At 44.2% G+C, this 15,044-nt stretch overlaps 1 protein-coding gene across 1 annotated transcript in view; it reads right to left on the bottom strand.

Annotated features, from left to right (window-relative positions):
• NUP210 (nucleoporin 210) overlaps positions 1-15,044 on the bottom strand; it is a 307,403-nt gene that overhangs the window by 153,653 nt on the left and 138,706 nt on the right. The window contains 1 exon segment of the mRNA XM_029600827.1: positions 8,466-8,639. Coding sequence (XP_029456687.1) covers positions 8,466-8,639 — 174 coding nt within the window.

The following is a 15,044-nucleotide window of genomic DNA, read 5'->3' on the forward strand; positions in this document are numbered from 1 at the left end:
AAATCTGACAAACTTCCACAATACTCTGTCAAATGCTTTTTCAGCATCAAAGCCTACCACCACAGGTTCAAGGATTTTACCAAGATGACCTTTTTCCAGAGCAGCCAAGATCTTACACACATTCACACTTGAACACTTTCCCTACACAAAGCTTGCCTGATCAGGTAAAATCAATTTGGGCATCACATATCTCAGTCTATGAGCAAGTACACTGGCATAGATTTTTATATCTTAATTCAACAGGGATATGGGCCTATATGAACTTGTCAATAAAAGGTCTCTACTCAGTTTGGGAAGTACAATGATAAAAGCATTGCACACAGTATCAGGCACCTGACCCACAGCAGACATAGCCTCAAAAAATCATTGCAAGGCCTTAGTTGTGCAATCTCCTATTCAAACTGCACTTAGCCTGATAAATCAGACTTAGCTGGATATTCAGCAGCTGCCACTTAGCCAGATAAGTCACTTATCCAAATAGCCAGATAAGTTATATGGCTAAGTAGCAATATTGAGACTTAAGGGATTATTTTCTAATCGTATCGCACGTGAAAAGTCCCTTTTCACGTGCGATAGCTTAATAGGGGTGGAGTCAGGACCGGAAGAGAAGTTGGGGCGGACGCAGCAGTAACTTCTCTGACGGCGATAAGGTAAGACCCATTGTCGCCGCAGTAGCGCACCCAATAGCATCACCTTTCACGGTGGCGCTACTGGGTTCGAAAGCCGGCAGCGATAACATCGCGGTGGTGCGAACGCTGCCGGCTTTCGCAGGCCCACCCCCCGCTTCGCCCCCATTACCGCGGGATTCATTACGCTGTGCGCAATAAGAAAATCCAGGCCTTAGCCAGATAAGTCATATCCATCTAGCTTAGATGAGCTCAAGAACACATCTAAACTTGGATATGACATATCCAGCTAAGTAGCACCAAGTCCGAGGATATATGGCTGCATGGCTATGCAGCTGAATATCCAATCTAAATAAGTCTATCTGGCTAACTTAGATATCTGGCTATATTTAGAATATTGACCCCCATAGAAATGAACATCCAGGTGATAAGGGCCTGGAGTTTTGAAATTGGGAAGGGTATTAATGACTGCTTGGATTTTCCCACATGATAGGATCACCACATTTTTCAAGATCAGTTAGGGAGAGGGAAGAATTTAATTTTTTAAAAAAAGGGGATTATACTAGCAATACTCTCCAAATCAACAGCATAAAGAATACCATAATATTATTTGAAAACTCTGAAAGTATCTGGTGAGGTATTATGCTGCTTAATCAATGGAGTCGAAATCACAGATATAAATTTGAAGCCAGTATGCACTTTAGCCAAAATGTTATTGGACTTGTTACCATATAAATAACATTTATGTTGCAAGGACTGTAAAGACTGTCCAGCTCTGGCATGAATCTGGTCATTCAAAGCTTGCTGCAACTGCAGATACGTTTGTTTGATATCCAGACAAGGATAGTCAAGAAGCTGCAGCTTACAGCTCTGCAATTGTCTATCTATGGCTAAAATGTATGCATCAAGCTGTTTCTTTTTTGCAATAGTAAAACTAATAATTTTGCCTCCGAGAACCACCTTGGCAGCTTCCAAATACAAGACAGGGTTATCTTTATGTATTCTATTAGACATCTCATATTCTTCCCAGCTTTCAACCAAATATTCTGGAAATTTCTTATCAAGATTCAGTTCGGAAGCATATGCCAAACCATGTGTCTAGGAGACACAGCTGACTTATGTACATGACATGTAACTGAGTAGTGATCAGAGGTTACTAGATTTTCTTCAACATAAGCCTTCTCTGTGACTCCAAACAATTTATCAGACATTAAAAGGTAATTGAGAAGTGTTTGGGTATCATGAGCACTGGCACTATGTGTATAACCACAAAAGGATGGATTTAACATCCTCCAGACATCTAACAAGGTTAGTCTTTCACAGAGAAAATTACCACCACTGTGAGGCTGCATCTCCGCCACTGATCCCTTAGGAGATGTATACATAACAGAACCTACTATATCGCTTAAATCACCACCTAACACTCAGGTCAATACAGTAAAGTGCGGCCATGGTTACCCTGCTCCTAACCCATTTTCTACACACTTTTCGGCCGCGTTAGTCCAACCCGCGATACACTATCCCCTTTAACCTACTCTTATCGCGTCCTTAAATCACCGGGTAACCCCTTCTGCCCGCGGCATGTATATTACATGTAAAAGATCGAATTAGCTATTCCCTCCCATACAGTAACGCGTGCCCCGACTATCGCTTTTTTACCCTGCCGTTTTGCCGCGCGTTTAACCTGCTAACTTACCACCTACCCTTACCCCTGCTTTAGAGGCAGGGGTAAGGGTAGGCGGCAAACTTTCCCCCAGTCCCCGCTCACCTGCCCTGGCCGCATCCATGGGTGCTGGTCTCCGGAGCAGCCCCAGTCCTCTTCCCTCCTCCCGAAGCAACGAAAGCGGAAAAAAGCGAAAAAAAAAAAAGTTGCAAGAGAGAGAGGGGAGAGAGGACGGGCAATCCTACGCTCGGGATTGCCAGTCCTCTCTCCCCTCCTCCCGAAGCAAGGCGCGAAAAGCAGCCTTACTTCGGGAGGAGGGGAGAGAGGACTGGCAGTGTAAATCAACGAAGCAACTTACTTTTTTTGCAGCCCCCCTCCGGAGACTGACATCGGCGACGACGGACGCGGCTCCCCTGCCTCCAGCTGCCCGCGAAGATGGACGCATCGCACGGGCGAAAGCGGCCCCTGTGCATGCAATTGGGCCGCTCGCCCGTGCGATGCGTCCATCTTCGCGGGCAGCTGGAGGCAGGGGAGCCGCGTCCGTCGTCGCCGATGTCCGTCTCCGGAGGGGGGCTGCAAAAAAAGTAAGTCGCTTCGTTGATTTACACTGCCAGTCCTCTCTCCCCTCCTCCCGAAGTAAGGCTGCTTTTCGCGCCTTGCTTCGGGAGGAGGGGAGAGAGGACTGGCAATCCCGAGCGTAGGATTGCCCATCCTCTCTCCCCTCTCTCTCTTGCAACTTTTTTTTTTCCGCTTTTTCGATTTTTTTTTTTGGTTTTTTCGATTTTTTCCCCTTTCGTTGCTTGCTTCGGGAGGAGGGGAGAGAGGACTGGCAATCCCGAGCATAGGAGAACCATCCACTTCCTGGTACCTGTCATTTCAAATGTCATTTGAAATGACATTTGAAATGACAGATACCAGCGTGTCCGTGAAGCATTAGGCCAGTGCACCCAAGATACTGTATAGCACTCTATTCAGTAAAATGGGTTGCGCGGGCCTAACGCTTCATGGACGCTTCTTAGACGCAGCTTGCATTTGCAAGCTATTTACATACAGTATCGAGCGGTAGGTGAGCTGGACTGTGCGTGCGGCAACTGCGGGTGTGCCCGGCACTAACGCAGCTCTTCCTACCGCTCCTTACTGTATCGGCCTGACTATAAGAAAATTTACCAGTGATGTAATCTGTGATATCAATCTAGTAAAAACACTGCAATCATATGGATATGGAGCATAAGCAGAAACCAAAACAGATTTACCAAATAAATATTCCAATAAAATAAATCTACCATCTGTATCTATGAGGGATTTATGTATTAAAAATCACTACACCCCTGCTCATAGTATAACCCACAGCAAAATGTACTTGTGAAACCAATTTCCTTTTCAGTTTTAGATGTTCCTCTGTAGACAGATGGGTTTCCTATAAAAATGTCACATTACATTTTAATCTAGCTAAATGACTTAAGACCTTCTCTTTTTACAGGGGTGCCGAGCCCAGCAGCATTCCAAGATATATAATTAAGCTTAATCATAAACAATGAAAATCAGTTTCAAAGCACAGACCTGAATCCGCTATAATAGAGGAATTGCTTTGTCCCAGCTTGAGCCACATTTCCCCCAAAAAAGCAGCACTAACTTTAAACAATGAAGCACAGTCCATAGATATTCCTCAGCACTAAACTGCAATTCTACCCACATTCCCTCCCCATCCCACCCTTAATCCCCTTCCATGCCCCTTTCCTTCCCAACTCCAACTCAAAAAAACAATGCTCTCAGAGTGTCAGAGTCACTAACAGAACATATGGGTACCACTCCCAGATCAAAAGTAATGTTCATAAGAGAATTCTAGTCCCAAAATTAAAATAAAAAGTAAAAAACACACTCCTGAAGGTGTTCAGAAGATAACTGGATCCTACTGTAAGTTACATCAGGATCAACCCAAAGAAAGCCTATTGGGCTAACAATGGCCTAGATTCATCATTTAACTATAAATTTTGCAAGAATAACGCCCACAATAAAAAGAAACGGGGCATGGTGAGGGTAAGTCTCCTGATTTTGGGCTACTGCTAGAGAGGGAGAGGGAAAGGGACTCTGTATATAAGTAAACTATTTAAACCACTGTAAAAGGGGCCACTAGCAACTTGGGGTGAGGTTTTGGTGGGCAGTTTTACATGCAGAGGTACGAACAGCACAGTAGATATCCGTGAAGATTTAATGTGGTTTGGAGTGATGAAAGGTACACAAAGATGAGAATTGTACAATGTACTCTCAACCTAACTTGATGCACTCTCTATCTAGCAGCTATCAAGCTAGGTTGACTAAAATGTGTGCCTCCCCCAAAGGCGCTCTCTCTCCTCCCCTCTCCCCTCCCCCACCTGAAATGGGATAATCCCATCTTGGCCATAACGCACAGGATAAAACCAGGAAAATATTTGTAGTTATTTCCAGCATTAAATCATGTGATAGCATGTGACATGCTTTTGCACGGAGCGTTAAGCACCCCTCATTTTCATTTACTCCACCCAAACTCCTTCCAGTTGTAATTTTTAAAATTTGCATAAGCATCCCGCGATATATCATCACATATGTTATAGCGCTATCGCAGGCATTAGGGCTCTAATGCCTGTGATAAAACCTAACGTGATTTGATGAATGAACCCCAATGTTTGCCAACCACTGATTAGCATCCACGGGCTTTGTCAGAGTTGTGATCCTGGCTTCTTCCAGAGCTCCTATTACCAGTGCATCTTTATGGTCAGTCATTTTGGAATCTGCTGGCTTGGGTTTTTCCTGGTCTTTTTTGTGATTTTGGTCAATATCTCTTGATCCGGTTTAACTACAAATCTGTCCATATATTAAGAGAGTTAAAAATATATCATTATCTGCAAAAAAAACAAAAAAACTTCAGGCCAATTTAATAAAGCCTAACGGAAAACAAGCACTCCGTGTTGAGAGCCTGCTTTCATAATGTGCGCCCAGCCACCTCTCCTGGGCACGCGATAGAATATTTAAATGAGGAGTCACGCTGCCAAGAGGCATTAGGGACAAACGTGCGCCCCTAGTGCCTCCTTGGCAGCGGGTGCCCAGTTGAGGTGGCTGTCAGCGGGTTAGGAAAACGGACGCTCAATTTTACAAGCGGCCATTTTCCTAACCTGTGCACAGCCAAGGGTTAGGAAAATGGATGCTTGTTGAGCGTCCCTTTTCCTAACCTGACCGCCGGCACACTTTTTCATTCATTCATTTATTTATTTATTTATTTATTTATTTAAATCTTTTAGATCCTCCAACTTAATATTGCCACTATATTAAGAAAAAGTACAGAAAAGCAGTATTTTCTGCTTTTCTGTACAGTTTTCTGAGCATAAACATGTGCAGGTCGGGCGCACAATTTTTTTTTTTGATCTGGGGGGAATAGTTAATAGCCTCATCAACATGCATTTGCATGTGATGAGCACTATTAGTTTCACGGGGGGGGGGGGGGGGGGGCGGTTGGTTACATGTTTTGGACACGCTAATTCCCTTATGGAATAAGGGGTTGTGGAGGCGCATCCAAAACCTGCGTGCAACCGCGGTTTAAACAGTACGCTAAGCTAGGCACGTTGTATTGGATCAGCCTGCTTGTCTGAAGCAACATAAATATCACCGCAACATGGGACCCTCCAAGTTGTGTTTTTTTGTTTTGTTTTTTTTAAACTCAGCAGTGTTTTCCTGCTCCTTTGGATTTCTAGCTCAGTCAGGAAAGGGATAGGATCAGGTACCATGAGCCTTAACATTAACTAACTGTGGATTTTTCCCTTTTCAACTTACTTTAATCAAGTCATTCCAGCGACAGTCCTTGGCTGGGGCCCATGCACCAGGACTCCTCCTGGGACCCTGCAATCTCTGACTCGAAATACAGCCAGTAGGTGTTGTTTGGGGTAATGTCTCCAATAGGTTGGTTTTGCACATACCTTGATAGGAATGAACCTCATACATAAATCGGAGTATGTCTAGTATGTCTATCACCTCCTCAAAACTACCAGCCTTCAACCATGCATTGTATATAGCACTTAATTTGTATATTGTTTAACCGCTACTATTCTATCCTTTCTCTTCCTCCTTCTCCCAGTTCTGCTACCCCTGTTATATGTAACTGCACCTTCTGACACACAGTTCCAGTTTGATGTATATACTGCACCCCTGTTTTATGTAAACCAGCAAGATATGTTGTCATGATTGCCGGTATATAAAAACCTTAAATAAATAAAATAAATAAAAATGATCTCAATCTCTCAAATTACTGTTAATGCCCTTTTGAACATTTGCATTGTGCAAAAAAGAGACTTCCTTCTGGAGTTCATAAGGTGTTAGATGCACAGGCAACATGTCTAGATGTGCATGGAAGTTCTTCAGAACAGTGACACCCAATACAATTGGAACCATTTCTGTATCATGCTGCCACATTTTCTTGGTCTCTGACTGCATCATTTGATACTTGAAGATCTTCTCTTTCTCTGTCCATATGATCCAGAGAATAATGGCTTGGTACTGACATTTCTATCAGCAATGCTGTTCTTGTGCTTTTCTCTTTTACCAAAATATCAGGTTTTCTTGCATCATGATTTTTATCTGTTGGAATGGGAATATCCCAGGTGATCATAACTTCTTAAATCTCTACAATCCTCTTAGGGTCGTAATCCCATTGCTTTTCTGATACAGTGATGTTAGTTTATAAAATTTCAATGGATATTATCCCTTTCTGTATACAGGCCTTCTGACATCAACACTCAATATTCCAGCAGTATGGTATGTACCCATTTCTCGTTCTGTCTTAAAGAATCTGCATTTATCTGATTTCTATGCTAGCTGTGATTCATCTTGTCCGTAATCCACTATACTGTGATGCAATTAGAAATCTCTCATCTTCAGATCTAAGCTCACATCTCCTCAACCATGCCTGAGTCAGATTTTAATCATGTGGGGTTTCTGAAGCAACTCTCTTGTATTCCCCACTATATTTATGCTTTTGCCAATTGATTTTCCTTCTCAGCTGGTCAAATTCTAGTTTTTTTTCTTGTAGTGTATGATTAGAATAGTAAATTGCTATAAATAGGGGCTAATCTTGTTTTTAGATTGAAACAGTTTTATTATTTCATATTTCTGTTATTTTCTGTCAATGACTGTTATTATGCGAGATGTATATTTATTTAAAATGAATGTTTTACTATAACCTACTCAGGTCAGTAAAAGTTGAAAGTAGCGGAATTCAAATTAAAAAAACAAGTCCATTGCCTCTTTCCATCTGTGTCCTCGCAAATTCTCACTCATTCCTTCCACCCATCGAAACGATCATCTCAGCTTAAGGATGGAAACTGATTCCAGCTGTTTACTTCCATATTACAGCACTTTTTGAGTATTAGGATCTGTTAATGCTGTTAGGTATGCTTGAAGGCCTTCAATAGCAGTTGTATATGTATAATCTATAAGATTTATACTGCCTTCCTCTTGGAATGTACAATCTTGGCAATACACCGATTCTTACAGATTCCTTGTTGCGTGATGACTGGGGCTTCCCTCCTCGTAGGGGCTGTAAACGCTGCCTCCACAACAACCGCAGCTCCAGCCAAACTGGGAACCAGAAGACCTGCTAAGCAATCAAACTTAAGTCCTTCCACATGGCAGTGCACAGCGCCTCAAGTGAGCCACAACCTGGCCCCAAAAACAACTTTGTACTGCTACAACAGGCTATTCTGAGCATGTGTGCGCTGGGCTGGAAAAATTGTTATGTAAACATAATGCAGTGGAATATTTACTGTACTCTGTGGCAAATCAAATAAAATGTTTGTGTAATTTAAGGGCAAAGAGATTGACAAGAACACTCTCTCTAATAAGAAAACAATGTTAATAATTTTTTATGAAGCAGTCTCCCACACAATCTTTTCAGCTTATATTTAACTTCCGTGAGGCCTATATTCAGCTGCTGAGCAGCTCGGCTAGTTAGCTGGATATGTTTTTCCGCATAACATTACGCAGCTAACTCCACTCCTCCCCAAAACGCTTCCCGTCTGCTAGAATTTAGCTGCATATGGTTTTTAATATCACCGGTTAGCCATTTAGACAGATAACTTTTCAGTCTAAATGGTTTTTGAATATCAACCTCCATATATTTAGCTTCTTTACTAATGTCCTCTCAGGCTTACCACTTGCTTATTTTGCTGCAGCAAAGGGCAGGAAAGATCTAACTGTGGGTTTGCGTAGACTGGCATCAATGTCAGCCGTGAGGGTGGAGCACAGATGAACTTCACAACTGCAGGCTCGACTGCTGGGAAAGGGTTTGTCACAGTAGGCTTATTTCCCAAGGTTAAGGCGATGACCTGCATACAGGAATGACAGAGCAATTTAGACAAGAAAAAAAGATGGCAATTGCAGGCACTAAACCTGAGACAAAAGTTCTGCAAGCACTGTATTTTACTGTGGATTTTTCAAGAATTAAGCCAATAATACTAAAAACCAGGTGGACTTTCCTGCGAGTTTAAAATGCTGTGGTGTTTATACTTCCAAAAATTGACTAAGTTACGCTAAAGGAGAATTTCCATGAGCTAAGGCTCTACTTCGAAGTTTCTCAGAATACTGGAAGCTTACCTCAAACAGATTCCATGTATTCTTTCACTACTTGACCTATGTCCTCAGCTTCCTGCTGCTAGCTTACTCCTCAGCATTATGCTGCTTACCTCAACCTATGCTGTAAGGAAGAGGAAACCGCAAAAGAAAAGGCCCCGTAATGATTCTTCTTTTCTTAAGACTGATTTACTCCGAATTCAGTCAGGAAGTAGAGAGATCATTTGAGCTTCCAAAGAGAGAGAGCTAGTGGGAGTTATACTAAAGGAGAATTTTTGTAAGCTAATCTCTGCTGAGGTTTTTGACTTTATTTGAAAATTGCTGTTGTAACACATTCGTGTTTCAACTTTTTTTTTTTTTTTTAGGACAAATTAGTTTGTAAAAGCAAGAAATTATATTTACTGCTGCCAGCAAGTGTTTAATATGAACATGTTTGACCTATAGTGCTACATTTCTTAATAAAAATGTTTTTTTTTTAATTTTTTAAATGAAAACCATTCAGTTTCATTTTATTATGCTCTAGTGCTATGATAAAGCTCTTTATCGCCTGTAAGTAAAGACCACTATATTGTGGCACTCAGCTATCATATATTCCCTTATAATCATCCTCTTGCCAATTCATGAGTGCCGAAATGCACTTCTCAGTATAAAAAAAATATGACTTTGGTGGATGAACATGAGAAACAGAGCAATGCAGAATGCTGGATTGAGAGGAATGGCATTTCCACTGTATAAATACAAAACATCAACTATATATTATTTCAGCTTTAAGATGTCATTTTACAGACTCTCTGTGATACAATATCACAGAGTCTGTATTTAGATTTTCATTGATGTGGTGATGCACCAAGTTATATCTTAGTCCCTGTGCAGGAATTGGTGACTCAAGCATTGAAAACACATCTGTTTAGGATCTGAGTAGCCTGAAAGACCAAAAAAAAAAAAAAAAAGCTACAAAAGAGCAGCACTAGAAAACTACATTTCCCTGCAGCCCTTGTTCACTAACTCAGTGACAGTCTCAGGTGGGAGGAGTAGGCACTGGGTAGGGTCAATAGCCCACTTGGACCCGATGCCATAAAATACCCCCAGCCTAATGCACAGGTTTACGTGTGTGGTTGGCCATACGTTTTGGATGTGCTCGACTAGCACCGGATGCAATAAGGAGATTAGCATATTCAAAAAGCATGCCCAAACAAACACATAGCCAATAGCGCTCATCACTTTGTAAAAAACAATTAGCTATTACCCCCTGATGAAGAAAATTGCTGTGTGCCCAAAGAACACTTTTTAACACAGCAAAGTTAACTCCAGCCCCAGAGGTGGCATTAAGTCAATCCTTGAGTCAATGGCACAGGAGAAGTTTTAAAAATACTGTCCTCTGTGGTTCCTCCTACTTAATATCATTGCAATACTTTAAGAATAAAGATATAATGTAATGGCTTGATGTAAAAAAAAAAAAAAAAAAAAAAAAATCTGGACAAACAATATATACACTCTAGGCCGATTTTGTCCCTTGCTATTGTTCATGCATATTGGATGAAACTGACCTGAAGCGAGGGTGCCTCATGCATTTGAGCGCTAGGGACGCACAATTCTTCATTAGCATGTCCTTTTTACCGCAGCAGTTCATTTAAATAGTGCATCGGACGCACAGGAGATGTGGCTGTGCACGCGTTAGGAAAATGGGTGCTCAATATGAGCGCCTGTTTCAACGTGCGTCTTATTGCATTGGGCCCATAGATTGGCTATTAGTTGTATAAAGGTGAAGGCTTCTAGCAGACAGGGAACTGAGGGCGGCACAGCAGGAGCCCGGCAGTGGCTAGCTCTCAGGAGGAGCGGAGGAGAATGGAGCAGTCTGAAGGTGATCCAGAGCCAGAACCAGAAGCAGAGGCTACTAGACAACACAGACATTAAGCTAAGTTGATTGTTTGGTGTTTAATGCTTATGAAAGAGTCCTGGAAGTTTTCACCACTAGCTTGAGGAAAGAATGGGCTTTAATTGATTAGCCAAATTGTGAACTGCCTGCTCTGAGAAACAGAAAGGTGGGCATGGCACTGCAGCAGTATAAACAGATATAAAGTTAACAAGCACTGCTACCGAATGTTATGAAAGTAGAAACCACTTGTGGCATTAAGAAGCTGTATTTAGAAATTGCATTAAAGTAAGAAAGGCGATTTAAATGAGCTAAGGAAACTTTAAGGTGCATAAGGGTAAAGCTCTGCCTGTGTCTCTAGCACTACCACTGAACTACAGATAAAGGAAAATTGGTTCTTACCTGCTAATTTTCTTTCCTGTAGTACCAAGGATCAGTCCAGACCGCTGGTTGTCTCTCTCTTCCAGCAGATGGAGTCAGAGAAAAAAGCTGAAGGCACCCTCTGCTAACCCAGTGTGCTGTCCCTCAGCATAATCAATATCAAAGCAGAAGAGGTAAGTTGAATAGCCAATGACTAGATCAAAATAGTGCAACTGCACCAAAAAAAAACCCTGTGTCAAAACTATACACATAAAGAAGAGCATGGATAAAAAAAACCCATATCCAAAATCTTCAGTCTTCATACTCTCCGAAAAGAAAATACAAAGAGAAAACAGAAAAACAAGTAAGCGGACTATCCTGAACACTATACCCCTGGGCGGGTGTCTGGACTGATCCTTGGTACTACAGGAACAAAACTTAGCAGGTAAGAACCAATTTTCCTTTCCCTGTACATACCAGGATCAGTCCAGACCGCTGGGATGTACCCAGGCTGCCCTAAATGGGGTGGGAACTGGAGAGTCTCGGGCGAAGCACACTGCTGCCAAAGGAATCCACATCCGGGGCCCGCACGTCCAAACGGTAATGCTTAGCAAATGTGTGCAAGGATTTCCAAGTGGCTGCTCTGCAAATCTCTTGATGCGACACACACTGACTCTCTGCCCAAGAAGCCGCCTGTGATCTGATGGAATGAGCCTTAAGCCCATCCGGTACTGGACGCCTGTGACATATGTATGCCAAAGCAATGGCGTCCTTTAACCATCGTGCAATGGTAGTCTTGGAAGCCTGACAGCCCTTCTTAGGACCGCTCCATAGCACAAAAAGATGGTCTGATAGATGAAAAGTATTAGTCTAAATATGGTAGAAGTACCCGTCGTACATCCAGTCTCCTCAATTCCTGAGCTTGAGGAGAAGACCGATCCAAATCCGGAAAAGCAGGCAACTCCACAGATTGGTTCACGTGAAATGCCGAGACCACCTTAGGTAAAAAGGAGGGTATCGTCCTCAGCGAAATTCCCAGATCGGAGATCCGCAGGAAAGGCTCCCTGCAGGACAATGCTTGAATTTATGATATACGCCTAGCCGAGCAGATCGCCACGAGGAAAACCGCTTTAAGGGTTAGATCCTTCAACGTTTCACGCTTGAGTGGTTCAAAAGGAGGGCCATAGAGTCCATGGAGAACCAAATTTAAACTCCACGATGGGCAGACGGCCTACACCAGCGGATGCAAATGCTTGGCTCCTTTCAAAAAATGAGCCACATCAGGATGGCCTGCAAGAGACGTACCATCGACCTTACCCCACAAACAGCCCAATGCTGCTACCTGAACACGAAGCGAACTGTACGCCAGGCCCTTTTTCAAGCCATCCTGCAAGAACTGTAGAATATGCACCAGAGTGGCCTGGCGCGGGGACATATTCAACCTGCTGCACCAGGAATCAAAAACCTTCCATACTCTGACATAAGTAAGAGAGGTAGATGTTTTCCGGGCACACAATCGAGTCAAGATAACCGCATCCGGATACCCTCTCTTTCTCAGCTGCCTCCTCTCATAAGCCAAGCCGCTAGACAAAAGTGAGCAGCCTGCTCGAAAAATACTGGTCCCTACCGTAGCAGATTCGGAAGGTGACCGAGACGCAAGGGGCCGTCGACCGCTAAGTTGATCAAGTCTGCGAACCACAGTCTCTGTGGCCACTCTGGAGCCACGAGAATCACCGGGCCCCAGTGGGACTCTATTCTTCTTAATACCTTTCCCACCAGCGGCCAGGGAGGAAACACGTAGAGCAGTATGTCGCGGGGCCATGAAAGGACCAAGGCATCCACTCCTTCCGCCCTGTGTTCCCTCCTGCGGCTGAAGAAACGAGCCGCCTTCGTGTTCTGTCGAGTAGCCATCAGATCTAGTCAGGGTACCCCCCACCGATGAATCAGCATCCGCATCGTCGCCTCGGACAGCTCTCACTCTCCGGGGTCTAGTTGCTGGCGACTGAGAAAATCTGCCTGCACGTTGTCTACTTCTGCAATGTGAGATGCTGCCAACCAAACCAGATGGCGTTCTGCCCAGGTCATCAACCTGTCCACCTCTGCAGCGATGGGACGACTCTTCGCTCCACCTTGTCTGTTGATGTACGCCACCGTCGTCGCATTGTCTGAGAGAACTCTCACCAAACGATCCCGAACAAGTGGGAGAAAGGTGCGTAATCCTCTTGTTTCCAAGCGATTGATGAGCCATTTGGATTGCTGTAGCGTCCATTTCCCCTGAGCCACCCACGACTGACAGACTGCTCCCCAACCGGACAGGCTGGCATCCATCGTTACAATCACCCACTGCGGATTCTCTAGGTCCATTCCCTTCAGGAGGTGATCGGGAACCAACCACCATGAGAGACTGCTCCTGGCAGAATCCAGGAGGGGCAAAGGCAAATGGAACTCCTCTGACTTAGGATCCCATCGGGAAAGCAATGCCCTCTGAAACGGTCTCATGTGAGCAAACACCCAGGGAACTACCTCCAGAGTAGATGCCATAGATTCGAGAACTTGTAAATAGTCCCACGCCATGGGCACAGGAAGAGCCAACAGTCCGTGCACCTGAGACTTCAGCTTGAGCATTCTGTCCTGCGGGAGAAAAACCTTGCCTACCAAGGAATTGTAAGTCCTGGGAAGGCACCAACTGGCTCTTTGCGAAATTGACTACCCATCCAAGAGAGCAAAGATGATGCAATACCGTTTGAACTGCTACCTTGCAAAGATCCTCTGACTTTGCCCGAATGAGCCAGTCATCCAGATAAGGGTGAACCAGTATTCCCTCCCATCGGAGGGCTGCTGCAACTACCACCATTACCTTGGGTAAAAACACGAGGAGCCGTCACTAACCCGAACGGGAGTGCCCAAAACTGGTAATGTTCGCCCAATATCATAAACCTCAGAAACCTCTGATGAGTCCTTTGGATTCCAATGTGTAGTAAGCCTCCGTCAGATCCAAAGAAGTCAAAAATTCGCCTTTGTGGACGACCGCAATGACGGATCTCAACGTCTCCATGCGAAAACAAGGAACCCGAAGTGGTCTGTTGACCGTCTTTAAATCCAATATGGGACAGAAGGAGCCCTCCTTCTAGGGTACCACGAAGTAAATGGAATATCGTCCAGTTCGTTGCTTGCTCAGTGGGACCGGAACAAACGCTCCCAGATCCTTCAAGCGAACCAAGGTCTGGAGTACCCGCGGCTGCTTTAGCTGGGATCCGCAAGGAGACACCAAAAACAGATCTTGTAGTGGGTGGGCAAAATCCAAAGCGTAACCGTGTTCTATAATGTTTAGAACCCACTGGTCCGTCGAGATCTTGACCCATTCCTCGCGAAACAGAGAGAGACATCCGCCTATCTCCGGAACGGAATGGCGCACCTTCATTGGGCAGCTTTGCTTGTAATGAAACTTTGGGAGTTTCCATCACGCGGAGTTTTGTCTGCCACGAAAGGAATGTGCCCAGGCCTGGGACCGTGTGGACATCTGCCGCGGAGTGAAGGACGGAACCCTACCCATCTGGAAATGATGTTGGCCCCGAAAACGCCCTCTAAATGACTCAAAAGGAAGGGAGGAGCAGGGCTTGTCCGCCGGAAGCTTGTAGACCTTATTATCCCCCAAGTCTTTGACAAGTTATTCTAGTTCATCACCAAACAACAACCGTCCTTTAAAAGGAAAGGAACCGAGCTGCGACTTTGACGAACCGTCAGCTGACCAGTTACGAAGCCAAAGAAGCCGCCTAGCAGAAACTGCCGAAGCCATTGTGCGTGAGGAAGTATGAAGAAGATCATATAGGGCATCAGCGGTATAAGCCACGGCCGACTCCAGGCGATTCGCCTGATCAGCCTCCTCAGGGGGGAGCTCCTAGGAGGTAAGCAACTGTTGTACCCACCG

The sequence above is a fragment of the Rhinatrema bivittatum genome, chromosome 4 (assembly GCF_901001135.1).
Source record: "Rhinatrema bivittatum chromosome 4, aRhiBiv1.1, whole genome shotgun sequence".
Lineage (NCBI taxonomy): Eukaryota > Metazoa > Chordata > Amphibia > Gymnophiona > Rhinatrematidae > Rhinatrema > Rhinatrema bivittatum.